Source organism: Mobula birostris, chromosome 7, assembly GCF_030028105.1.
Source record: "Mobula birostris isolate sMobBir1 chromosome 7, sMobBir1.hap1, whole genome shotgun sequence".
Classification (NCBI taxonomy): Eukaryota; Metazoa; Chordata; class Chondrichthyes; order Myliobatiformes; family Myliobatidae; genus Mobula; species Mobula birostris.
In genome coordinates, this window is record NC_092376.1 from 46,901,989 (window position 1) to 46,929,613 (window position 27,625).

Here is a 27,625-nt window from a genome sequence, read left to right on the forward strand (position 1 = left end):
TGGTGGCTTGATAATCACTGAGCTAAGATTGTTTGCAGGAAGTCTTCTTTTTCTGATGACTTACCTGAAATGAATTTGGTCAGTTTCAGAATAGCAAAAATTATCATTAAATTGGAGCATCATTTTCTCTCAGTGAGGTCAAGGGCGTCTGATATTAGAAAAGGAAGGCATTATACTAGTATCATAGGGGCTTTTGGCTTTCCCAGGACCACCAGGAATACAAAGTAAGTACTGATTCACAAAAGAAAATTATAGAACTTAAAGAATTTGCCAGGTTTTGTTTCAATTACCTGTAACCCTGCCATCCTGGTTTGCAGCTCTTCTAGTGATTTTGGTTATTGCAAGCAAGCATGACGGTCTGCAGCCAGAATATGCCTCCTTCTGAAGGGGTCAACTGGAAGATGAATTTCATAACTCTACACTCATCTTTATTGATTGTAACAAACTACATACCTGACCTCTGATAATACCCTATTGTGCCTAGTTTTGGAAGGGATAAATTTCTAAATTGTATTTGGGAGATATAAAAGCAAATCAGAATAATGTTCTGGAGAAATAAACAGAAAAGACAATGAAATTCTCTGTTTGTAACAACAAATCGGTTCTAATGTTGCAGTACTCCAGGAAGAGAAAAAGTTTCCTATGAAAGAAGAGCGGTTTTAGAACTAACCGCTTTGGTGACATAATGTCTCCCATGAATGTAGATTATCCATTATCATTTTCAATCCTGCATACTTTCAATTCCATGCTGGTATTCATGAAACTTGACTATTACGTTCGTATCATTAATCTGACAAGTACTGATTTTTAAAAAAATTTTGGTGAAGATCTATATTCCTTCTGCTGTTTCTGCAAGGCTTTTGTGTCTGTCTGATAGACTTAAGATTTTTAAGCCAGCCTGAATGAACCTCCTCCACGTTGGTCATGGTCTGTTGATTCCCAGGAGTCAGTGGAGATCTTGCACCTTTTTGAGGTGGCTTTGAGCACATCTTTGAATATTTTTCTTTATCTGCCTGGTTCTCTATTTGCAGTTTTAAAACTATTTTTGAGACTAGAGTCTGTTGTTGGTGAACACCATGTCCTTCCAATGGAGCCAACTAACTGAGTACATATGGAGTATTAATACTGAAGATGCTGGCCTGGTAGAGGACACTGACATTGGTTAGCTTCTCCTTCCTATGGATTTGACGGATTTTGCAGAGCACTATGGTAATGTCTCAACAGTGTGGTGACGTGTTTGGGAAACCAACAGGAGGGCAGAGATCACTGCTATCGCGTAGGCTGTGCACTTTGTACTGGGTGTGAGCGCTTCAGCTTTGAACTCCCTTTTTCTCAGTTGGCCCTACACTATACTTGTGAATTAAAAGTGTGAGTGAATTTCAACACTGAAGTCATTTTCTCCCTCAAGAAGTGGCTCCCAAAATATGATGTGATCCAAGTTTTCTAAAACCTTGAAAAAAGCCTTTGTTGTCGCATGAGGTGGTGTACAGCAGGGACAGAGTCAAGCAACTGTCTTGTAGATATTGAGTGCAAGGCAGATCCTCTGACATTTTTTTAAATATCAAAATAAACTTTATTCAGAATAAAAATGACTTACAAGAATAAACCATGCAATCTCTGTTTCATTCTTACATTCAATGTCAATGCCTTCATTTCTGTTTTATTGTATTCCTTAAAACCACTAGGACTGTTGCAACTCTGACCACCTCAGAGAAGGGCTCCACGGTAGTGTGGTGGTTAGCATGATGCTATTACAGCTCAGGGCACTGGAGTTCAATTCCAGCGTCGTCTGTAAGGAGTCTCTATATGTCCTCCCCGTAGAATGCATGGGTTTTTCCCGGGCGCTCCAGTTTCCTCCTGATGTACTGGGTAGGGTAATTGGTCTTGTGACGAGGTTAAGGTTAAATCGGGGTTGTCGGGGGTTGCTAGGGTGGGAGGCTCAAAGGGCCGGTAGGGCCTACTCCAGACTGTATCACTAAATAGAGGGACTTCCTCACCCAACCTGCACCCCCCCCCCCCCCAGTAGCAGAAGAACCATGCACTGTGGTTCCTATCCTCTTACCTGCTTCAACAGATGAATCAAAAATAGCTTGGAGCTTAGCACTCTGCAGCTTAACAGGTAAGGTTGTGGTGATCTTGATTCTGGAATGTAGTCACCGTGGGTTAAATATTCTATTTCAAATTAGTTCTTATGATCTTCACTCCCATGGGAGGTTTGTTGGCTGCCATATTGTGGTGAGAAATATTGAAAGAAGTGTTGGGGTAGTAATGCAGACTTGATTGATTCTGTACTGGGGTTGTCTCTGTTATAAATTCATTGGATACAATCAAGGCTTGCACCCCGTCTCAAATCATGCGTTATATAAAGGTGAATTTCCGTTCACAGCTGAATTCGAGGAGAATGCTCTTCAGTCCCTTTGAGATGATGGAGTCAACCATCAAAACATCAAAAACCAACTCTGTTCCTTGCATTTCATTTGAAGTGATGACAATGGAGACAAAAGAGACAGCAGATGCTGGAATCTGGAGGAACAGCAGGGGGAGGGGGAAGTAATTGTCAATTTGACCCAAGATGTCATCAATTTCTCCAACTCCCTCCCCTCACACAAATGCCATATTACCCACTGAGTTCATTTGGTATATTATTTGCTCCAGCTGATGAAGATGATATCTACTTTGCCTCCGGATCAGGGGTTCCCAGCATGGGGTCCATGGACTCCTCGGCTGCATGGCATAAAAAAGATTGGGTCCCCTGCCCTAGATGATGGAATCCACAAAGCAAGTCGAAAACTTTTCTTCAAATACTAAGGGCAAGCTGCTTATGAAGGCCCTCAATTATTTTTTCCTGTAGATGATTGAAGGAAGACCCCTTGAGGGTTCCATAATCACATCAGTCTCCTTTCCTGAAGATGGTCTTGTTTATGGCATTCCTGTGGTGTCCCTAGTATATCCTGCTCCTGATTTGTGGACAATGAGATTGAGGTTTGGTGAATGAGGCAATTCACCAAAGTGTTTTAGAGCTTCAGTTAGGATATGGTGCACCAAGATCCAGTTGACCTTCAGTTGGTTAGTGAACTTTTCAAATTGATGGACCATAGATGGACTTGACAACACTGAAAACCCATGTGTGTCATGCATGTCAGTGAGTTGCAGGGCCTTTTTCTGCCCACTACTTGACCGTTAGTTTATGGGTTTTCAGCTGGGCCTGTGACTTGGGTGCGAAGTGATAGAGATTCCAATCCAGTAACAACTTGTGTTCGTGCTTATTTAGTTCCTTAACTTCTGGGTCATTCTCACCATACCATTCTTTGTAGAGAAGCCAAGAGTCTCTACATTGACAATAATTATGGTGGACTCAATGGGTGTGGACAACCTGTGGCTTTAGTTAGTTGGGAGTCAACAGGTTTTCTGCGAGGTACTGCCGGAGAAGAGTTAACTTTTGTGAGATCCTTGTGAGTTATGACACTGATGGTTTTTTTCAGTGGCAGCTTCTGCTTATGCTTGTACTTTAGAGCTGTTGAGCAGGGAGCAGTTACCATGACCATCATGGTGTGGATGATATGGGCATCTTTGCTTTCACTTGTACGAACTATCAGGTGCCAGGACATGAGCTGGTGGGGTAGGGGGCATGTTGCTTTGATATTTTATGACCCTCTGATAAAGCAGGATGTTGATTACAGTCGGCCCTCCTTATCCGCGAGTTCCGCATGCGCGAATTCAACCAACCGTGAATCGAGAAGACCCGGAAGTGCTCTTCCAGCACTTGCTGTTCGAGCATGTACAGACTTATTTTTTCTTGTCATTATTCCCTAAACAATGCAATATAACAACTATTTTACATAGCATTTACATTGTATTAGGTATTATAAGTAATCTAGAGATGACTTAAAGTATACGGGAGGATGTGCGTAGGTTATCGTGGATCGGGATCGAAAAAAACCTGGAAGTTCTCTTACTAAGTAAGTTGGAACAGGTACATCCGGTATTATTTAGTGTCAGTTAGTCAAACATTTGTCTTAGTGTATAGTATATGTTTTATCTTTCTATGCATATAAAATACCTAAGAAACATATGTTTCAGCGCCGGGCTGGGGAACAGAAATTCCCGTGTTTGATCCAGTGACAGACCACTCCCGAGCACGCTCTCTATCCCTGCTGGGTTGATGTGGAGGATCAAAAACCCAAAACTCCAAAACCCAATAATTAAACCACTGCGTTGCTTAGTAATAATTGTAGCTTTAATCGGGCAGGGCCTGTCTCATTTTATGCTTTAAAGTTGTTCCGATTAGACGACTGTAGTCTAACGCCTTTCCAATGACCAATGGCGTTTCACTTCTTTCTAATCACTGTTATTTCCACTTAATTTTAAATCGCGATCATGATTATTTTCGTGAACAAAAACACTGCAGATTCAGAGCTCCGCCGCCGGGTCCTAATGCCCACCGCAGGTTAAATAAGGTCCGGGGTTCTGCTGGGTCCTTAAATTCCACAGCATTGAGACAGGTTGAATAAGGGACTTGAGCTTCCGTGCTTTTTGGTATCTGCGAGGGGTCCCGGAACCAATCCCTCGCAGGTAAGGAGGGCCGACTGTATAGCAAAGTTGTGCCTCATGCATTTTGTCAGGACTCTATTAGAATGAGCTTTCATTACTTCTCCTTTGCCGGTCACTCCTTGTCAGAAGTTTGCATCTTTTCCCATCCTGGCACTGATATTACCCAGGAGGATCATATTGTGTTCCTTTCAAATGTGACCTTGAATTTTTCAAGCTCAGAGTATGCATTGTTAATCTTAATATGTCTCTTACATTGTAGAAGGATTATAAGGCATTTTCTAATTCTGCTTTGGGTGTTGGTCAGGGACCAGACTAATTTATTCTTGATGGCGACATCTGTGCTGTGAAGGCAACATTGTTCTTTTAGTTTGCCCTTTCAGAAGGTATACCCATCTCCAAACAGTGGGAGCAATATCGGTGTGGAAGTGTCTGACTGCCCGGGCAATGATAGCTGATCTATCGCTGTCAGAGTTGTCCAATCATAGGTCCTGAATCTTGATTTGTGCAATAGTTTCTTTTCACATGGGGTAGCCTTTACACTTCAGCTGTACACAGTATAGCAGAACAGGAAGGAGATGAGTTTCACTCTTCTGAGCTAATCAATTCAAGGAGAGTATAGTACTTACAATAATTGTTTATTAAGGGTTAATGTGTCATATTTTGATTCTATATTATCTCTTTAATTTCTAGGGTACTGTGGGCAAATTACAGGAATTTGCATGCATAATTCCACATTACTCAGTGACTTTGCAACTTTGTCTTGCAGCTTCCTTGGAGACTGAACTATAATCATAACAGAACCCGTATTTAAGTACACATAAACTTGATCAGTGACAAATTGTTTCTGAATACTTTATTAGCTTCAAATATAAGATCAATGTAAATTTTGTTGTATACTTTGCAAAACACTCCAGAAAAAAATTACCATTTCAAGAACACCATTTCTACTTTGAGTTTGCAGTATTTTGTTGCATGGAATAGTCACCAGGCTTTTTGTAATCATCGCCTTACTCTTTCATCTCATCCTGTTCTCTCACTTAGTCACAGTTACCCAGACACATGCACTGTCGTTTGCAAGGTATAAATGCTCTTATTGAAAGCACAGTTAAGAGGAGGTAGACTTACAATTTTCCGAGCAGTGACTGCTAGATATGGACGTGTGTAAAGGTTGTGCATCTACGAACTTGTGTGCTGTCCATGAATTGTGAAATCAGAACAGTTGAAACCTGTGACTCTAACGTTGCCATTGTTTGCAGGTTATCATATTCTAGTGAATGGTTGCACCTTGCATAACTGCTTACCTGTGGAGGCCAGAAATTTTGTCAGGTGGTTTCGAAACAGGCTTCCCAGAAAGATTACACATGCTTTTTATAGAAGTGCCGAAATTTACTAAGCCATTGATTTGCAGTCTTATAATTGCATTTGATCTTTGTGATTGCCTCCAGGCATGCTCCTTGATAAATCAGTTTGTCTGGTCTAGCTGTTAGTAGCCATCAAGTCCTAGGATGAGAAAACTGTTGGTCAGCGGGTCTTCTCGATCACTCATTCTCTGTCTTACACTGGATGCTCTTGATTGGGTATACGTCTGGCACTAATTTCTGGCTCTTCTGCCCACAGATGGGAGCACACAGGGAATACATTGGATATTATTTCTTCAGTTTCTAATGCAGACTTCTCATTCTTGGAAATAAATATTTGCTAAGTGGAACTAAGTATGTCGACTAGTCACTGTAAGCACAATAGGACAAAGAGCAACCTCCTGTGTCTCTGTGACTTAAACTTGTTGATCTTTAGAAGTGGCGAAGAAAAATGATGAGGAAAAAGGGATTAAAAATATAGAAAATAGGACTCTGCATCAAAAATTGTTTTCATTGTACGTGGAAAAAAAGTACAGTTGGCGTTTCAGGCCGAAACCCTTCAGCAGTCCTGCCGAAGAGTCTCGGCCCGAAATGCTGACTGTACTTTTTTCCATAGATGCCGCCTGGCCTGCTGAGTTTCTCCAGGGGGTGGGTGGGTGGGGGGGGAGGGTGTTTTTGTGTGTGTGTGTCTGTGTGTGATTTCCAGCATCTGCAGATTTTCTCTTGTTTTTCATTGTATATAACTCAATCAAAAATATACTGATTAATGCATGGTTTTTGAGAATAATTCTTAACAGGTGTGCAAGTTGCATTGGCGATGCTTTTTTTCCCTCAATGCATATATAATTGTTTCTCCTCCCTTCGGGTTTTAACACTTTGTTGTTATATATTTCTGCTGAAATAATATTGTGAGCATAACACTTACAGTACTGCCATAGGTTATAAATAGTCACATTTTTTTGGGAGGAAAAAGAGTACCATCTAGTTCTGTCTTGTAGGAGAGTTTACCCAAACCACAAACTAAAAGATTGTAGCTGTCACAAGTGTTACAAACCCAGCCACTTTGTTACGTAAATATCTCCTACTTATAACTATTATTTGTCAATTTGATCTAAAATTTCTATTTTATTTATACTTTCTTAAACGGATTTTGTTTTTAGGAAATGGCAATCAGAGCTCTGAAGCAGACTGGTAGCAGAAGCATAGAAGCAGCTCTGGACTACATAAGCAAGATGGGTTATCTGGACCCTAGGACTGAACAAATCGTACGAGTTATTAAGCAGACTTCACCAGGTAAACCCAGAGCAACAATTCAGACCAGTGAATTTAACAGTGATTTGTTAAAGTCATATTCATGTTTTTATAGTGATGAGTCACAGAAGTGAGTTCCAAATTGACACCACCTCTCAGTGGAAAAGAACTATTTTTCATTACCCTTCTAATACTCCACCTGTAATTGTGTGTATGTGTATAGGTGTGTGTGAGTGTGTTTTGCCCCTCTGCTAAGGGAAAATGATCATTCTTAGATATCTTTCTCAGCCACTCATAATTTCTTTCAATAAGTCTCCTCTGTTCCAAGGAAAACAACCTCAGCCAAATTTTTCCATTCCTGGCAATTTCCAGTAAGTATTAAATCGTAATACTTCCTCTCTCTCCCATTGTTCATTCTATGCAATAATTCACACACTTCCTCCTTTAAGTATAAAATAAGCAGTATTTCCCTCTTTTGCGAAGATGGATACAAAGCATTCATTAAGAACCTTGTCCGCATAAGCTCTCACTACACAGGTTATTTTTTGACTGGCTCTATCAAAATCAGGTATAATATCACTGGCATACGTTGTGAAATGTGTTAATTTTACAGCAGCCATGCAATGAAATATGTGATAAATATAGAGAAAACTGAATTACAGTATGCATATATATGTCTATTAGATAGTTAAGTTAAAATAAGTACTGCAAAAAAAAAGAATTAAAAAAAATAGTGAGGTAGTGTTCATGAGTTCATTGTCCATTTAGAAGTCAGATGACAGAGGGGAAGAAGTTGTTCCTGAATCCCTGAGCTGTTCCTGAACCAATGATGGTTAAATATAACTACATTTTCAATAGCTTAACATAAGACCATAAGACAAAGGAGCAGAAGTCGGCTATTTGGCCCATCGAGTCTACTCCGCCATTTTATCATGAGCTGATCCATTCTCCCGTTTAGTCCCACTCCCCCGCCTTCTCACCGTAACCTTTGATGCCCTGGCTACTCAGATACCTATCAATCTCTGCCTTAAATACACCCAATGACTTGGCCTCCACTGCCGCCTGTGGCAACAAATTCCATAGATTCACCACCCTCTGGCTAAGAAAATTTCTTCACATCTCTGTGCTGAATGGGCGTCCTTCAATCCTTAAGTCATGCCCTCTCGTACTAGACTCCCCCACCATGGGAAACAATTTTGCCACATCCACTCTGTCCATGCCTTTCAACATTCGAAATGTTTCTATGAGGTCCCCCCTCATTCTTCAAAACTCCAAGGAATACAGTCCAAGAGCGGACAAATGTTCCTCATATGTTAACCCTCTCATTCCCAGAATCATTCTACTGAATCTTCTCTGAACCCTCTCCAATGTCAGCACATCCTTTCTTAAATAAGCCCAAAACTGCCCACAGTACTCCAAGTAGGTCTCACCAGTGCCTTATAGAGTCTCAACATCACATCCCTGCTCCTATACTCTATTCCTCTAGAAATGAATGCCAACATTGCATTCGCCTTCTTCACCACTGACTCAACCTGGAGATTAACCTTAAGGGTATCCTGTACAAGGACTCCCAAGTCCCGTTGCATCTCAGAACTTTGAATTCTTTCCCCATTTAAATAATAGTCTGCCCATTTATTTTTTCTGCCAAAGTGCATAACCATGCACTTTCCAACATTGTATTTCATTTGCCACTTCTTTGCCCGTTCTCCCAATCTATCCAAGTCTCTCTGCAGACTCTCTGTTTCCTCAGCACTGCCGGCCCCTCCCCCTATCTTTGTATCATCAGCAAACTTAGCCACAAAGCCATCTATTCCATAATCCAAATCATTGATGTAGAACGTAAAAAGAAGCGGCCCCAACACAGACCCCTGTGGAACACCACTGGTAACCGGCAGCCAACCAGATTAGGATCCCTTTATTCCCACTCTCTGTTTCCTGCCAATCAGCCAATCCTCTATCCACGTATGTAACTTTCCCGTAATTCCATGGGCTCTTATCTTGTTAAGCAGCCTCATGTGTGGCACCTTGTCAAAGGCCTTCTGAAAATCCAAATATACAACATCCACTGCATCTCCTTTGTCTAGCCTACTTGTAATTTCCTCAAAAAATTGCACTAAGTTTGTCAGGCAGGATTTTCCTTTAAGGAAACCATGCTGAGTTCTGCCTATCTTGTCATATGCCTCCAGGTACTCCGTAACCTCATCCTTGATAATCGACTCCAACAACTTCCCAACCATCGATGTCAAGCTAACAGGTCTATAATTTCCTTTTTGCTTCCTTGCCCCCTTCTTAAATAGCGGAGTGATATTTGCAATCTTCCAGTCCTCTGGAACCATGCCAGAATCTATTGACTTTTGAAAGATCATTGCTAATGCCTCTGCAACCTCCACAGCTACTTCCTTCAGAACACGAGGGTGCATTCCATCTGGTCCGGGAGATTTATCTACCTTTAGACTATTCAGCTTCCTGAGTAGTTTCTCTGTCGTAATTGTGACTGCGCACACTTCTCTTCCCTGACGCCCTTGAGTGTCCAGTACACTGCTGATGTCTTCCTGAGTGAAGACTGATGCAAAATACTCATTCAGTTCCTCCGCCATCTCCTTATCTCCCATTACAATTTCTCCAGCATCATTTTCTATCGGTCCTATATCTACTCTCACCTGTCTTTTACTCTTTATATACTTGAAGAAGCTTCTAGTATCCTCTTCGATATTATTTGCCAGCTTCTTTTCATAGTTTATCATTTCCCTCTTAATGACCTTCTTGGTTTCCTTTTGTAAGCTTTTAAAAACTTTCCAATCCTCTGTCTTCCCACTAATTTTTGCTTCCTTGTATGCTCTCTGCTTTAACTTTGGCTTTGACTTCTCTTGTCAGCCACGGTTGCATCCTTCTTCCATTTGAAAATTTCTTCTTTTTTGGAATATATCTGTCTTGCACCTTCCTCACTTCTTGCATAAACTCCAGCCACTGCTGCTCTGCCGTTCTTCCCGCTAGTGTCCCTTTCCAGTCAACTTTGGCCAGTTCCTCTCTCATGCCACTGTAATTTCCTTTACTCCACTGAAATACCGACACATCGGATTTCGGCTCTCTTTCTCAAATTTCACAGTGAACTCAATCATGTTATGATCACTGCCTCCTTAGGGTTCCTTCACCTCAATCTCTCTAATCACCTCCGGTTCATTACACAACACCCAATCCAGTACAGCCGATCCCTAGTGGGCTCAACAACAAGCTGTTCTAAAAAGTCATCTCGCAGACATTCTACAAATTCTCTCTGTTGAGATCCAGTGCTGACCTGATTTTCCCAATCCACTCGCATGTTAAAATCCCCCACAATTATTGTAACACTGACCTTCTGACAAGCCTTTTCTATTTCCTGTTGTAATTTGTAGTCCACATCACTGCAGCTGTTAGGAGGCCTGTATATAACTGCCATCAAGGTCTTTTTACCCCTGCGATTTCTTAGCTCAACCCATAAAGATTCTGCACCTTCCGATCCTATATCACCTCTTTCTAATGATTTAATATCATTTCTTACCAATAAAGCCACGCCACCCCCTCTGCCTACCTGCCTATCCTTCCGATACACCATGTATCCTTGGACGTTCAGCTCCCAGAGACATGCATTCTTTAGCCAGGTCTCTCTGATGGCCACAATATCATACCTGCCAATCTGTAGCTGTACGACAAGATCATCCACCTTATTCCTTATGCTGCATGCATTTAAGTATAACACCTTAAGACCAGTATTTGGTACTTTTTGCTTTGATTGCACTGCAACTTTATTGCAATGCAACTCATCCCAATGGCTGCAAATTTTCCCTGTCACCTGCCTGTCCTTCCTGACATCTTTACTGCTCACTATCTTAGATTTATTTCTGTTTTCCCCCTCCTCCGCTCTATCATTCTGGTTCCCATCCCCCTGCCCCCCACCAAATTAGTTTAGACCCTCCCTAACAACTCTATTAAACCTTACCGCCAGGATATTGGTCCCCTTTGGGTTCAGGTGTAACATTGGGCGGTATATCTGTTAATTGTATCATTACATAGGTTCTCAGCACCTATTATGTTCTATAATAAAATGAGACTGCTTGAGTTATTGTGTAATAAGCTATGATGGGAAAACAGGCCTGATTCCCAGTATACACTAAATTAGCCAAAGATAAATATGATTAGAGTCAGCACAGTCTACATTCATTAGATTAATTTCTAGGATGGGAGGTTTCTCCTGAGAAGGAAGAAGGAAAGGTTTGGCTTGTAGCATGCAGGATCTCATTAAGACTTAAGATTCTGTGAAGGATTTATTGGATAGATGCCAAAAAACAATTTCCTTTTACTGGAGAATCTAGAATCGGTTGGAGGAGGGGGAGATCAGAAGGGTTAGCTCAGTATTGGGGTAAGGGTGGTTGTTTAGGAGTGAGAATCAAATATTTTTTTTCTGCAGAAGATTGTAAATCTGTAGAATTCTTCACTTCAGAGTTGTGAAAGCTCTAACATGGAAAATGAGCTTCATAGACTTCTGGATGCAAAGAGAAATGGGGATTAAGCAGGAATGTATATGTCATAAGGTGACCCACAATTTTATTGAATAACAGGAAAAGTTGTGAGAGGCCCTATGGGCATTCCTGTTTCAATCTTCTTTGTTCTTAGATGTCTCTGGGGCAGAGATGGCTATTTGGATTTGGCCTCAAGAGAAATTGTCTTTAGTGGCTAATTACAATAGCTGTCCAGCAATTTTGCTTGAAGTGCTTTTGACCCAGGACAAGATGCCGCTTGCATGAGATTGCCTCCCACAATTTGCTAATTCTTTTGCCAGAAGGAAATGCTATTGTGGAGCTGTAACCTAAGAAGGTGTTGTTAGCCTAAAGGCAAGAATATCATAGTGTTTTTTATTTATATATATTATATGAAACAAGGAGAAACTTATTTTTTTCTTCTAATGTTGTCTCTTTGCCTTTGTCCATTTTGAATTAATGGGCAGATTTTCAATTTATGCAGCTGTGATGAAGAACAAAGCAACAATTTAGATATTAGTGTATTAGTCTTCTAAGTTGCTCACAATGTTCCTTCAAGCAACTTAATTGAAATGAAAGTTGTGATTGCCTTGTCTATAAGTGTTCCTTATAAAGCTCTGATATCCTGATGCTGAAGAGTTTAAAAACTTTGACAAAGCTTATACAAAGCCAGAAATAATGCATGACTTTCTCGTATGATGAGAAATGTGATGTGTTGAAAAAATGCAGTTTATTTTGAAGAATCGTAAATTTCACTTAATTTTGCACAAGATTTCTTTGCCAATGTTTTCAGGCTTTTTGCTTTCCTGTCTTTTTGGTCTTAGGATAGTATTTAAACAGCTTGAATTAATGTATTCATAAATACAGAATCAGTAGCAATTATTGATCAGTAATCAAAATTTAAGTTCCTCCCAAGTTTTTAATTCCATATCATAAGAGCACAAAAATCAATTAAATCGACTGAGAAAATAAATGGGTTAAATCTTGGATGTTGTCTATTGTCTCATATTCAGCTCCTCGTTGAAAAGAAAATGCAATGTTTGGGTGGTTCATTACTCCATATTCGTTGACTTACATTAGCCCTTGACAGGACATGATTTTAAAATCCTTACCCATATTCTCAGAGCCCATATGGCTCACTCTTCCCAGCTTTGTAATCTCATGCAGCTCCATAACCCTCAGGTGCCACTGTTCCTGAATTCCTGCTTTCATAATCATTCATGAATTTAGCCATTCCACTAATGGTGACTCTGCCTTCAATTCTGGAATTCTCCTTTCAAATCTCACCATTTCTCTATTGGTCTTTCCACCTTCAGTGCATTTATTAAAACCTGCACCCTTCAATGAAGCTGTTGGTCATCTACCTCAAAGTCTCTTTGTAGATAGTCAAATTTGTTAAAATGTATTTCCATGAAATGCCTGGGAGTGCTTTCCATTAAAAGTGCCACATATGTATTAGTTGCCGTTGTTAAATGGACTTGATAATCTTGAGTGGGTCCATTATTTTTAATCCAGGAGGAATCTAGGATAGCGCAGAGTAGAATATGATTTTTTTTGCCATGTTTTTAACCATAATGTTTTGCGTTAGTGCAGGAAACTCATTGTGATAGTAATATTATGATTTGTTTACTTTAAGGAAAAGGTGTTGGACCACATCTTGATCATAGACCAAGTTTCGAAGGATCAAACGACTCTTTGTCTGCCTATCATCAGATGGGAAATCCAATTTACGAAGCAGCAGATTCTGGAGCTGAGGGTGGAAGTATACATAATGAACTATCACGGCAATTTGCAAATACATCTAATGTTAACTTTTTAGTTGCAACTGGACAAGCCATGACAGCTAACAATCCTGGACAGAGGTGCTCCCCTATAGGACAGCACCCTACAATGAGTGGACAGAATCCTCCATCGAATAATATATTCCCACCCATAGCTTGTGATATTAAACATCAACAGAAAGCATATTCAGCCAAAGGTGAGACAGGCCAAACTCTCCAAATGATTAGTTACAACCTCTCAAATCACAGCAGCCAAACAATTGCACTACAAGGCTCTCAAGTGTCAAATAATCCTCATTATATCAGGCAGCATTTAATAGCTCAAGGAGACAACGCTGTTTCTTTAGGTTATCCTGTCCAAAGAAGCTCATCTTTCCAAAATAAGATCCAACAAGAGGGAAGTTATGGAAGCCTTCAGAATAAAAATCATGTCACTCAAGGCATTGCCACGCTCACCTTCCAACAGTCTCCAACAGTTCTATACTTACCACAGTCCCACCACAGACAACAAAGTCCTACATCGCCTCAAATGCAGATGTTGCCAGGTGTTGCTCCAGCATTTGGAAATGACTTTCCTGAACTTGCCCCAAATATGATGACACCTTCAAGAAATAGCCTGAACATGGAGATTTTTGATATTAACTCTTCCCAGGTACAGCATTGGCAGGTACCATCTCCAATGAGAAGGGATTCCCTGCAGAACACTGGGCTGGAGACATTACCAAGATCAGCCGGCCACCTGAGGCCAGATGCCAAAATTCCAAATCGAACTAATTCATTCAATAATAAACTGCAGACATCACCATCTGTGAGACAAGTTCAGACGAACAAAACAGATCCATCTCTTAACACTACCAATACTATTACAGCAGTAACATCAACCCCTATTCTCAAAGCAGTGAGGAGCATTAGAGTTCCAAGGCCTGAGCCTCAGACAGCTGTGGCACCTTTACATCCAGCATGGTTACAGACTCAGGGCACAGATAGCAATGATGCAATGGATCAGAAGCCATTGGCAGTAGGTGGGGCTGTAGCCTATCCCCTGGAGCCTGATGATTACTCTGTGAAAGAGCGTCGATGCCCTCCACCACCATATCCAAAACATTTGTTACTTCAGAACAGCACAGAGCAGTTTGATGCCAATAGTTTATGCATGGGTGTGGACCAAAATATTCGGGCTATTCAAAGTTTGACATGCAATGAAACTGAAAGTATCGGCAATCAAAAATCTGAGAAAAATAGCAAGCCAAACAAATCAGAGAAGATGGGAAAGGACAAAAAACTTATTCAAACATCTCCTGTACCAGTTCGCAAAAACAACAAAGATGAGGAAAAGAGAGAATCGAGAATTAAAAGCTACTCCCCTTTTGCTTTTAAATTCTTCATGGAACAACATGTAGAAAATATAATGAAAACATACCAACAAAAATTAAACAGAAGGCTGCAGTTGGAGCAAGAGATGTCAAAGGTATTGATTTTTAATTGTTAAAACATGTCTGGTCTGCAGAAATAAGTTGTGGGACTGGGATATTATTCTGCTGGAAAAATGTTTCTGGGAGGGAATAATCTTTGGTAGTGTCACTGACTGACTTCCGCCAGCAGATGGGGAATGAGAGTAAGTGGCCTCTGGCACCACCACACAATCACAGACACAGGGCAAAACCTTTTCAGTTTTGTGAGTTACAAGGACTGACCATGACTTAAAATATACTTCCCACGGTGTACTGCATTTAACAGAGCAATCTTTGCCTTCTATAGTGATTCCTTCAATTGCTTTGTCCATTTTAAATCAGAAGGAGCACTCTAACATTACTAACTGTTGCATAATAATAACATGTATTAGCAGTCTGATGCCTGAATCCTTTCTGGCTAACAGGACTGGCACAAGTTGAAAGTTAAAATACTTGCAACAATCTATTCACAAAATCCTTAATGATTGTAAACTGCTCTAACCGCCTTGTAATCACTGTGGTGAGAGTATCATTGAAATTCATTGGTTAAGGTCTGGCGTGGATTTGACAATGGGATATAGAGGGAAAACCTGGATTGGGTTAGGTTGCCTTCTTAGTCAGGAGTAGCAGGGTGACCATTGTCTTAAACACCAAGATGCAGGAGAAAATGTCCATTTCAACAGAAACAGAGCTTGCATGTCAAGTTATTTTTTACTTATAATCCTTAACCCCTAGAAATTTTGAGAATGGGGGTAGAAACAATTCTGGAAACAAGGAAGTACCCAAATTTCAGTTGCTTTCCCTTCTCCTCTCATTTTCAATATATTTTGCTGCCAAAAAAAGAAGAGCCATTATCATATCAATTTTACTTTTTAAAGTTGTCTATAAACCCAAAATGACTTGCATTGCTATTGTGCCTTTTAAAACAAAATATCCTGAGATGTTTCTTGAGGATATTATCAAATAAAATTTGATACCAAGCCATATTGGGAGACACTAAGGCAGATGATGAAAAGTTTAGTTAAGAAGAGAGATCTTAAACACTCTCTTAAAGGAGGAGAAAGTGGTGGAGAGATTTAGAGAGTGAATTCTAGGGTTTAGGTCTTGAAAACCATGAATGATTACATTTGGAATGGTCAAGTCCAAAAATGAAAGAACAGCAATATCTTCTATGGTTACATGGCTGGAGGAGGTTGGAGAAAGAAAATGTACAGCCACGTAATAATTTTAATATTGAGTTAACTGAGAATTGGTGAAAGCTATCAAAGACACTGGTCTTGGGTGTTGGGGGGGCGGAGTTAGGATGCAGGGAGTGAGTTTTGGAGTTTTAGCTCAGAGAGTAGAACAAGGTATATGTTGTCACAAAGTTGTGGATGAGGACTTCAGCATCCGATAGGCTTAGACAGGAGGGATTTAAATATTGATACAGAAATAAAAATAGATCATATTTGTGATTGCATGTGATGTGATCAAAAGCAAATCCTATGATCAAAAACAATCTAGTTTGGTTTCAGACAGTTATCAGTTAAGAGAAATGGTGTTTCAGAGCAAATGGAGCTAGACACTAAAACAAACCATAGCCACCTTGCAAATTTTTAGATGCGGTGATATGTTGCAAAGTGCATGCTTTCACTCACTCATGTTCATAGAGATTTAAATAGTGAGCCACAGGAGAATAAACTAGATCACACAGTACGAACAACATAGAGAAACCTGTTACTTTGTGAGCCAGTTTGCATTTGAATCACATGGGTCTGATTTTAAAAGACGCCCATGAGGATCAATCTGTCATTTATTCATTCATTGACAATCGATACTCGGTGATGTGACGCAGCAGTGACTTGGCCGTGGTAGTGCATGCTTGCATGTTACCTACCTTAAACTGAAGAACACTGTGGAATATGTGGCTAATCTGTATTGGAGGGCACCAGAGCCAGTGGGGAGTCTGTGCTTCTTTTCAGAGATTATCTGAAATACATTAGAGCATAATCTATTACTTCAGGAATATTTTTAACTCCACAAAAGTTATACTTCATAAAAGGAGCATGTTATACTCCTGCTGCATCCAGTTAATGTTAACTTCTTGCTTTGCTGATGGGCAGCTGATTGTAATTCCTAGATACTGGCAAAACCTTTGCTACATTCTAATTTGCTTACAGTATCCAGACCTAATCAAACCAACACTCTCACTCTGATAAATGTAGATATATCTGTACTACATGGGTGAGGACACTGATGGCTACAGAGTACTTCTGGTGTGGCCTGTACCACCAGACATCTCTATTTTCCTTCCTTCAAAAGGCAGGAGTGTTCAGAAAATCTAGTGGGAAAAACATTTTTGTGGCTATTGTAGTTGCACTGACAACAAACACTTGTAAGATACAGAAAAATATGGTATTGAAATGGCTAGAAAATCATAGGGCACTGTATGGTAGTTCCTTATGAAAGTTTTGGTAAATACATTTCTTTCACAACCCCTCCTCATCTGGTTAAGTCATCCTGTGCAATGTTCATATACACAGGAAGAATTAATGAATCTCAGAGTAATGCTACATAGATGTTAAATTGTTTCCCTTTGGAGTTTCATTCCTGATAATCCATGTTGCTTCACTTTCTTGCTGGTAGCAATCTGGCTAATTTTACAATTGTCAGTGTGTACTTCGTGGACAAGTTGAAAGTCAAAACTCACAAGTAGTTTTTCAGTTCTTTTGCATAGTTAAGTTTTTTTCCTTCCCCAAGTACAATTCATCTATTTTTATTAATTTGTAATATATGACTTCCAAAGGCAGGACTCTCCGTGGCTGAACAAGAACAGATGAGGAAAATGCTTAATCAGAAAGAATCCAATTACAACAGATTGAAAAGAGCAAAAATGGACAAATCCCTGTTTGTAAAAATTAAGACTCTGGGAGTCGGTGCATTTGGGGAGGTCTGCCTGGCTCAAAAAGTAGACACCAATGCTCTGTATGCAATGAAAACTCTAAGGAAAAAAGATGTGTTGAGTCGCAATCAAGTGGCTCACGTGAAAGCTGAAAGGGACATTCTGGCTGAAGCTGACAATGAATGGGTGGTGAAGCTTTACTACTCCTTCCAAGATAAAGACAGCTTATACTTCGTGATGGATTACATCCCTGGTGGAGATATGATGAGTCTCTTAATACGAATGGGAGTTTTTCCAGAATCATTGGCAAGATTCTATATTGGAGAACTGACTTTAGCCATTGAGAGCGTCCACAAAATGGGATTTATTCACAGAGATATTAAACCTGATAACATCCTGATAGATCTTGATGGACACATTAAGCTCACTGACTTTGGTCTTTGTACTGGGTTCAGATGGACACATGATTCCAAATACTATCAGAAAGGTAAGTCTTGCTAATAGTTTTTAACGTTTTCACTAGAATATTCATAATAGTGCTTTTTGTATATTTGATTTCAGCTTGTAAAATTGGTAATATTGTGCCTCAATTGACAGCAGAGTATCAGCTTTTGCCCTGAAGCTTCATTTACATGCTCTGGTTAAATAACTTTGCCAGTTTGTAGAAGGGGAATTTTCCATCTTTACTGCTTGGAGAGAGGATCAGAAATATTATCCAGTTTGTGTGATGTGGTTCAAATTCCTGTAGGCTGATGCTGAACAGGGTTCATTGGGTTGTTATGTTCTATGTGTTCTCAGTTATGCAGGAGTGAGGGAGATGTGCAGTTACCTACAAATACATCCCTGAATGCTAACAGCACTTGCAATATTTAGTCATGTCTATGTATTGTACTCGACAGTGCTCATTCCAAATTTCAGAGACGGAGTTTGGTAGATAAGTCAGATTTACCAGCAGGGATTTCTAAACCTAAGGTATTTTCAAAGGTACGCCATGAATGTTTTATGAAGTCTGTAATGTTGTCTGTAGATTTGGAAAGATGAAGCATATGAGGTGATACAATGTACTGCTGAGAACTCTTTCATCCAGAAAGAAAAGTGATCATACTGAGATCACATCAGTTCAGCTTGTTGACTTTAAGCCCTTTCCTTGTTTATTGGTTGTGGAAGATAAGCTGACAAAATGACCTCTAGTCTTTATTTTTATATACTGTAGATGTTTGCTTCTCCTTTCAAAGCATTGGAAGCTGATTCTTGTTTATGAATGCCCAAGCAAATATAAATAGTATATTTATATTCGGTGAGTGAATCTGAAATTGATATGAGTTGGTTCTATGTATTTCTGGGCTCATATTATACTAAAGGCACTGGAATTCAGAGGAGCAATGGATCTATCAGAAAGATTTTTTTCTATTTTGCTGTACTATGAAGCAGGCAACAGGAGAACTGTTGTTCTCGACAAAGGAATAAAAGATCTTTTAAATAGAATTCAGCTACATTGGGGATACCAAAAAAAAACTGTAACCAGATGGTATTAGGTTAAAGTGAGGGATAGAAGATTAAGGAGGACACTTAAAGTGAGGGATAGAAGGTTAAGGAGGACAAAGGAATAAAAGATCTTTTAAATAGAATTCAGCTACATTGGGGATACCAAAAAAAAACTGTAACCAGATGGTATTAGGTTAAAGTGAGGGATAGAAGATTAAGGAGGATAGAAGATTTTTATTCAGAAGATGGTTGAAATCTGGACTGCATTGCCTGAGGGGTGGTAGTGACAGATATTCTCACAACATTTAATAAGTATTTAGATCAGCACTTGGACTGAGTGTTGGAAGCTCTGATGGGGATAGAATGGTATTCATGGCTGGTACAGATGTGGTGAGCTGGGGGGCCTGATTTTGAGCTGTATGATTTAAGTAACAGTAGGGGACTATAATTAGCCTTGGAGCCATTTATTTTTGTGATTAAATATCTTGAAAGGTTTTTTACCCCGATTGCTGTGAAACAGCTGCCAGAAGTGTGAAGAGATTTATATTGATGAGGATGGCATCAAGATGGTGAAATTAATGAAATTCTATTGCGTGTTGCTACATGAATGAATTTTATCAAAAGTTCAGTTGCATTTAATTCAGATATTTTTCCTTGATTCTCTAATGTATATAATCTGGAGATATAGCAGGTCACTGGGCAAGTACAATCTGCATTTGCTATGGCAAGTGCACACACATTTTGATATCATTTGTGGAAAAGAATTTACAGACTTTAAATGCAAAAGCAGGGCTTAAATGGAGGATTGACCCCTGCTTTAGCTTTAAATGGTTTAGAGTCATAGAGTCATACTGCACAGAAAAAGTCACTTCAGCCCATATCTGTCAGTGCTGTCTAAAATAAATATTCAAGCTATTCCTGTTTTCCAGCACTTGGCCTATATCTTTCTAAGCTCTTGTCATCAACATCCTGTCCACATAATGTATGTAATGTACCTGCCTCAACCATCCCTTCTCGCAGCTGGTTCCATATATCTATCATCTGCTGTTTTAAAAGAAAGTTGTCTCTTACATTCTTATTAAGTCTTTCACCTCTAACCTTAAACTATCTTCTCCAGTTTTTGATTCCCTGGAAAAAACAGCATTTATCCTATGTATGCCCCTCATGATTTTATCCCTCAGTATCCTACTCTCCAAGGAGTAAAGCTCCAGCCAGTCCACCCTCCCCCTCTAAATCAGTCCCTCAAGTGCTGGCAACTTCCTTGTAATAAACACAAGAGGTTCTGCAGATGCTGAAAATCCAGAGTGAAACACAAAATGCTGGAGGAACTCAGTAGGTCATGCAACATCTATGGAGGGGAATAAACAGTCAATGTTTCGGGCTGAGACCCTTCATCAGGACTGAAAAGGAAGGGGGAAGAAGTCAGAATAAGTAGTAATCATTTTTGCACTCTTTCCAGTTTAATCACATTCTTCCTATAACAGGACGACCAAAACTAAACACAGTACTCCAAATGTGGCCTCATCACCGTCTAGCATGGAAACTTCCCAACTTCCTTATTAGCCACCCAACTAGTTCCTATTTACTGCATTCAGCCCATACCCCTCTAAACCCCACCCTCCATGTACAGTACACTGATACTATTGTACCTGCCTCAGCCGCTTCCTCTGGCACCACATTCCACACGATCACCACACTCCGCATGAGAAAGTTGCCCCTCAGTCTTTTCCCTCTCCCTCTAAACTCGTGTCCCCTAGTTTTAGACTCCCCTACCTTGGGGAAAAGACTGTCGATGTTCATCTTATCTGTGCCTGTCATAGCTTTAAACATTTCTATAAGGTCACTTTTCATTCTCCAGTGTTCCAAGGAATACAGACCCAGCCTGGCCAACCCATCTATATTACTCAGACCCACTTGTCCTGGTAACGTCCTCGTAAATTTTTTCTGCACTCTTTCCAATTTAACTGCATTTTTCCTACAGCAGGATGACCAAAACTGGACACAGTACTCCCAAGTGCAGCCTGAACATCAACTTTTACAGCTACAGCATAATATTTCAATGCCTGACAGATGAAGGCCAGTGTGTTAAGTGCCTTTATCGCCACCTGATCTACCTGTGATAAACTTTGAATTTGTTCTCCTAAATCCCTCTGTTCCATGGCACTCCTGAATGCCCTACCATTCATAAGTCCTACGCTGGTGTGACTTTCTAAAACTTGCATCCCTTCACACTTATCTGTATTGAAATCCATTTGCCAATATTAGGTCCACTTTCCTAACTGATTAAGATCCTTCTGTAAACTACAATATCACCTTCTTCACTATCAGCAACACCTTCTAATTTTGTGTCACCCACAAACTTACTGATTAAGCCAAGTGTATTTGCATGCAAACCATCTATATAAGTAATAAATAACAAGGGTCCCAACACCAATCCCTACGGCACATCGCTAGTTACCAGCCCCCAGTCCAGGAAACAACCTTCAACCATCACCCTCTGCTTCCTCCCTTTGAACCAATTTTAAATCCACCTAACTAGGTCTCCCTCCTCAGTATGTTGAAGATAAAGATAAATTAGTTGTCTTCAATGAAATATATGAGTACTTACAGAACTTGTTTTTCCACTCTAGCATTTGCTACTTATTAACACATCCATTGTAGCTAATTTGAAGCATGTCACTAGGCCAATGTGGAGATAAATTCTGATCCATTCCTAACATGGACGTCTTCCAGCAATTGATCGCAGATTGCATTACTCCTGGTCTTCCCCTGAACCTCAAGCAAATGTAAGTGCTCAGTGGGACTGGCAGCACCTGTGATGAGAAAGACAGAACTAATGTTTCAAACCAATGACTGAATTAGAATCAGGATAAGTTAGTAAGCAGACATACTTTAGGTGGTGAAGATGACAAAGTAATAGTAAGAGAATGGTGGTGGCGCTATCAGCTGAAAGACAGAGCTGAATGTTTGTCAATTGGAGGAGGTGATGCAAAATGGAAGGTCTGGTTATAACTGAAATTTGTTTAATTGGTTGTTAAGTTTGGAGAGCTGCAAAACACCTAGTTGAAAAATAAGGGGGTTCCTTGAGCTTTGTTGAGCTATCCTGTCACCCATCTCCTTTATATAAAACTGTAATGCGACAAAAGGTAATGACTGAATTGATTGTAGAACTTGAGGTTTTGCTGCTGTTGTTTTGGAACTTACCAACAGGAATTTGAATTTTTCATAATTTCTTGGCACTCCAGCCATGACTCTCGTAAGACGCAGGAATTTCAGGACTATATCATAAATAACCACCTATTCCTACTTCTGATTTATGCGTTCCTATGAGTAACAACATGTTGGCCTGGGTAAGCAATATGAAATACAGTTGTAAAAATTGCAGTCCAACAGATTCTTGACTCACATTATATGAAAAACTAGACAAAGTATGGTACTAAATTTGAGGCCATAAAGATGTAAATAAGTTATGAAGAGGACATAGGGAAGCTAAGAGGGTGGTAAAGATCAAGTAAGTGGAGCACAGTGAGGGTTCCAATTAAATCCTTGTACTCTTCTTTTGAAATTTGATTCCAATGTTCTGTTGTTATATTTTGAACATGTTACTGCTGAGGATGAAGTTCCGGCCAAAGAACTAAAGTTAGTAAGATATCAATAGGACGGCCACAGTGACGTTTCCAGCAGTCTAGGTTCAGTGCTGGCCTCTGGGTCTATCAGTGTGGAATTTGCATGCAAGGGTTTCTTCTGGGCGCACCACTTTCCTTCTCCACCCCAAAAGCTTGGGGGTTGCGGATGAATGGCCCCTGAAAATTGCCCCAGTGTGTAAGTAAATGGTAGAATTTGGTGGGCAATGGGATGAAGAGAAAATTGGGAGAACTGTTTGAAAGATGGGATGATTGTACTTTTGGTGTAATTGGGTGCTTGATGTTCAGTGGATTTGATGGGCCAAAGGGTTTGTTTCTACATTGTGACAATCTGTGACTCTAAAAGCTAAGAAGCTAAATATTTTCTTCTTTCGTATAAAAAGTAATAGTTGATTTGATTTCATCTGTTTTATTTTCCGCTTTATAAAAGGGAGCCATGCCAGACAAGACAGCATGGAGCCAAGTGATCTTTGGGGAGACTTGTCTGATTGCAAGTGTGGTGATAGATTAAAAACCCTTGAACAGAGGGCTGCCCGACAGCACCAAAGATGCCTGGCCCACTCACTGGTCGGAACTCCAAACTACATTGCCCCTGAGGTTCTGGTACGAAAAGGTAAGTATCACGTCTTTTTTGATGTTGGTGTACTTTTGAAAGAAAAATATAGCATCAAATTATTGGGGAGAATTTCCTCAGCTGTTCTGATTGACTGCATCCATTAGAATATTATGTATCTGCTGTTTTGTTGTGTTCTGTGTAGTTGTGCCAAGCATTGTGGGTGTGCTATGATGGCATTGGAATGTGTGGCGACATTTAAGGGCAGCCCCCAACACATCCTTCGGTGTGTTGATTGTTAACACAAACAATGCATTTCACGATATGTTTTGTTATACATGTGATAAATAAATTTGAATCTGAATGGCCACAAACCCTACTAAAATAATGATTTCCCAGGCTTTGCCGTTTCTGAGATAGAGCCGCAGCTATTCCTGGAAGTTCATTGATTGAAGATCTGGGAATGGGAACTCTCTCGGCCAGGAAATCTTTTGCTGAATATTCATCTGTAGCTCTGTGTAGTCTTGGAGGAAGTTTCAGAGCAGGTCTCTTTGGCAAAGATGTGTACTGCAGTAAATCTGCAAGCTGTCAATATCCCACACCTCTTTGCCCTCCTATTTAAATAGGTATACCTGTGGAATGCATTTATGAGCATATAACTGAAAGTTTGCATTGCTTAAAAATTTCAACCTCTATAATTTCAGCACACAAAGTACATGCTTTTTTAAAAATTTGTAATTTATATCAACTTCTTATCACATGTATTTCAGCTGTCCTGAAGGAATAAATAGTCTCATCCTGCAGAACTACCTGCCTTTTGGAATGTACATTTTTCCCCCAGAAGCTTATTGAATATTTTTTTCTAGAAAAGAAAGCTGATATATTTTTAATACTCACACAGGAGCTTGGTAGGGTTAGATATAAAGAAGATGCTTTCATGTGTGAAATTGTGGTGCGACCCGCTTCATTGACCTTGTACATTCATTCTCCCAATTAAGTAGAAATCCAAAAAATTACAGATGCTGGAAATGTACTCTTAATTTTGCATTCACTCCCTCCAACACTAAAGTTCTATGATTTCAACGTGTGCTGTGTGCAACCTACAAAATGCACCGTCTTCACTTCTCAATGTTACTCTTAGACCCTGCAATTATCTATAAGGTCAACAGCTGCAGGTGCATGAGAACGTTGCCAACCTGGATGTTCAGATTATATAGCACCCTGACTTTAAATTTATTGCCATATTCTCACCATCACAGGGTTTATATTTTGGACCCCCCCCCCCACCCAGCCCTGTCATCTTACCAACGGACTCAGTTTTTGTACCATACATTGTAAGAATTTGCACCTTGTATACAATTTATAATATCCCTGTATTTATTCTATATTTGTATGAATTTTGTTTCAATATTCTTTACTTACCTTTTCTTTAATAGGAGCCCCTTGTTTATTCTCTGGTTCCCTAATCTCACTGGCTGTTCTTATGTAGATACTAACTATGTAGATATAGCCTTGTGAACTGGTATATAATAACATGGAAATTATTTTTAAATGCGCTGCACAATACAGTTTTTCCAATGTGAGGTCGGTTGTTTTCATTCTTGGTCGTGTGTGTGTGTGTGTGTATGTATCTGTTGCACAGCATTGATGATGACATCACTGCGTTTTGCTTTAACATGACCTAAAGGGACTCTGTCCAAGTGTAACATTCAGCTTTGGAAATCAGCTTCAAATAGATCCGTTTCAAGTCAAATACTTACTTGTGAGACAGATACCGTTACCTCTTCATCTGGTCTGAGGTGATAACTTCGTTTTTCAAACCCAAGTGAAACACCTACGTAGCACCAGTCTTATCACATGTGACTAGTTGCCGCACTCTTTGAGAAAATCAAATTACGCTAGGTGATAGTAGGCCATCAGAAGATTCTAGGTATCGGAAGAAGGCAGTGAATAGAAACCACACACTTCTGGAAATAAAGTTTGTTTAAAAGAAAAAAAACATGTACAAAACATGTACAAAATATTTACATGAGCAAGAACAATTCAAAATGCCACCATTCACTTTAGGTTCCAAATCTTAGATATCAAACCAAGACAAATTCCTTTTTAATTAGAATCAGTGAGAATCCTTTATTACTCTAATCTCTCTAACTAATTAGATTTGGTGTTATTCCCAATTTAAAAGTTTACAGACTAAACATTCCTTTTTATTTATCCCTAGTTAGTTAGAAAACCAAATATAATTCATACTCTTAAGTATTATAGTTATCTTCAGTTTCCATTCCAGGCAGGACATCTATGTTTAAATTCAAATTCAAAAATTACATATACACAGTTTAACTCCTTTCACAGTTCTCCAACATCACAACTTTTAGACAAAGTAAATCTCATTCAGTAACTTATCAAAGTCTTCGTAAAAATAATCAGTTTTTGCAGAAAACCAAATTCAGATTCTTCAAATGAAAATAATTTATACAGGTCAACCTTCACTAATCCGACTACCTGTAATCCGGTTCCTTTGATAATCTGGCACTGATTATGCTTAATGTGATCCTTCTGTAATTCGGCATTTTCACTAATCCGGCACTCCTCAGGTCCCATTGGTGCCGGATTAGTGAAGGTCGATCTGTACATCCAATTGTATTAAATCCTCTGTGTGAATACACATTTCATTCCCGCACTGGTTCTTTGATCTTGGGTAGCTCGCCATCTTCTTTCATGTTTCATTGGAATGAAATGGCTTGTCATGCACAGCAAGTCAATTCACAAACTTGTACAAAAACTTGACCAAATCTGTTAGTATGATTTTACAGAATTAATTCCCAACTACATGGTAGGGATCTTGGACTATCGTCTCTGCCAGTATTGTCTCCTTATAGCTGCTGTGTGTTATAGACAATAGGTGCAGGAGTAGGCCATTCAGCCCTTTGAGCTGGCACCACCATTCACTGTGATCATGGCTGATCATCCACAATCAGTACCCTTTTTCTGCCTTCTCCCCATATCCCTTCACTCCGCTATCTTTAAGAGCTCTATTTAACTCTTTCTTGAAAGAATCCAGAGAACTGGCCTCCACTGCCTTCTGAGGCAGAGCATTCCACAGAACCACAACCCTCTGTGTGAAAAAGTTTTTCCTCAACTCCGTTCTAAATTGTCTACCCCTTATTCTTAAACTGTGGCCTCTGGTTCTGGACTCCCCCAACATCTGGAACATGTTTCCTGCCTCTAGCGTGTCCAATCCCTTAATAATATGTTTCAATCAGATCCCCACTCATACTTCTAAATTCCAGTGTATACAACCCCAGTCGCTCCAATCTTTCAACATATGACAGTCCCGCCATCCCAGGAATTAACCTTGTGAACCTACGCTGCACTCCCTCAATAGCTAGAATGTCCTTCCTCAAATTTGGAGACCAAAACTGTACACAATACTCCAGGTGTGGTCTCACCAGGGCCCTGTACAACTGCAGGAGGACCTCTTTGCTCCTATACTCAGCTCCCCTTGTTATGAAGGCCAACATGCCATTAGCTTTCTTCACTGCCTGCTGTACCTGCATGCTTACTTTCAGTGACTGATGAACAAGGACACCTATATCTCGTTGTACTTCCCCTCTTCCTAACTGGACACCATTCAGATAGTAATCTGCCTTCCTGTTCTTGCCACCAGTGGATAACCTCACATTTATCCACATTAAATTGCACCTGCCATGCATCTGCCCACTCACCCAACCTGTCCAAGTCACCCTGCATTCTCATAACATCTTCCTCACATTTCACACTGCCACCCAGCTTTGTGTCATCTGCAAATTTGCTAATGTTACTTTTAATCCCTTCATCTAAATCATTAATGTATATTGTAAATAGCTGCGGTCCCAGCACTGAGCCTTGTGGTACCCCACTAGTCACTGCCTGCCATTTTGAAAAGGACCCATTAATCCCTACTCTTTGTTTCCTGTCTGCCAACCAATTTTCTATCCATGTCAGTACCCTACCCCCAATACCATTTGTTCTAATTTTGCACGCTAACCTCCTATGTAGGACCTTATCAAAGGCTTTCTGAAAGTCCAGGTACACTACATCCACTGGTTTTCCCATGTCCATTTTCATAGTTATGGTGTTATCACCATAGCTTCAATAAATCTTCTGTCGCTATTAT

The 27,625-nt window shown here is 39.9% G+C and overlaps 1 protein-coding gene across 1 annotated transcript in view; it reads left to right on the forward strand.

Annotated features, from left to right (window-relative positions):
• Window positions 1–27,625, forward strand: part of lats2 (large tumor suppressor kinase 2) — a 71,901-nt gene that overhangs the window by 37,633 nt on the left and 6,643 nt on the right. The window contains exons 4-7 of the mRNA XM_072263054.1: window positions 7,070–7,202; window positions 13,311–14,923; window positions 17,692–18,274; window positions 23,347–23,529. Coding sequence (XP_072119155.1) covers window positions 7,070–7,202; window positions 13,311–14,923; window positions 17,692–18,274; window positions 23,347–23,529 — 2,512 coding nt within the window. The remainder of the gene's footprint in view (window positions 1–7,069; window positions 7,203–13,310; window positions 14,924–17,691; window positions 18,275–23,346; window positions 23,530–27,625) is intronic.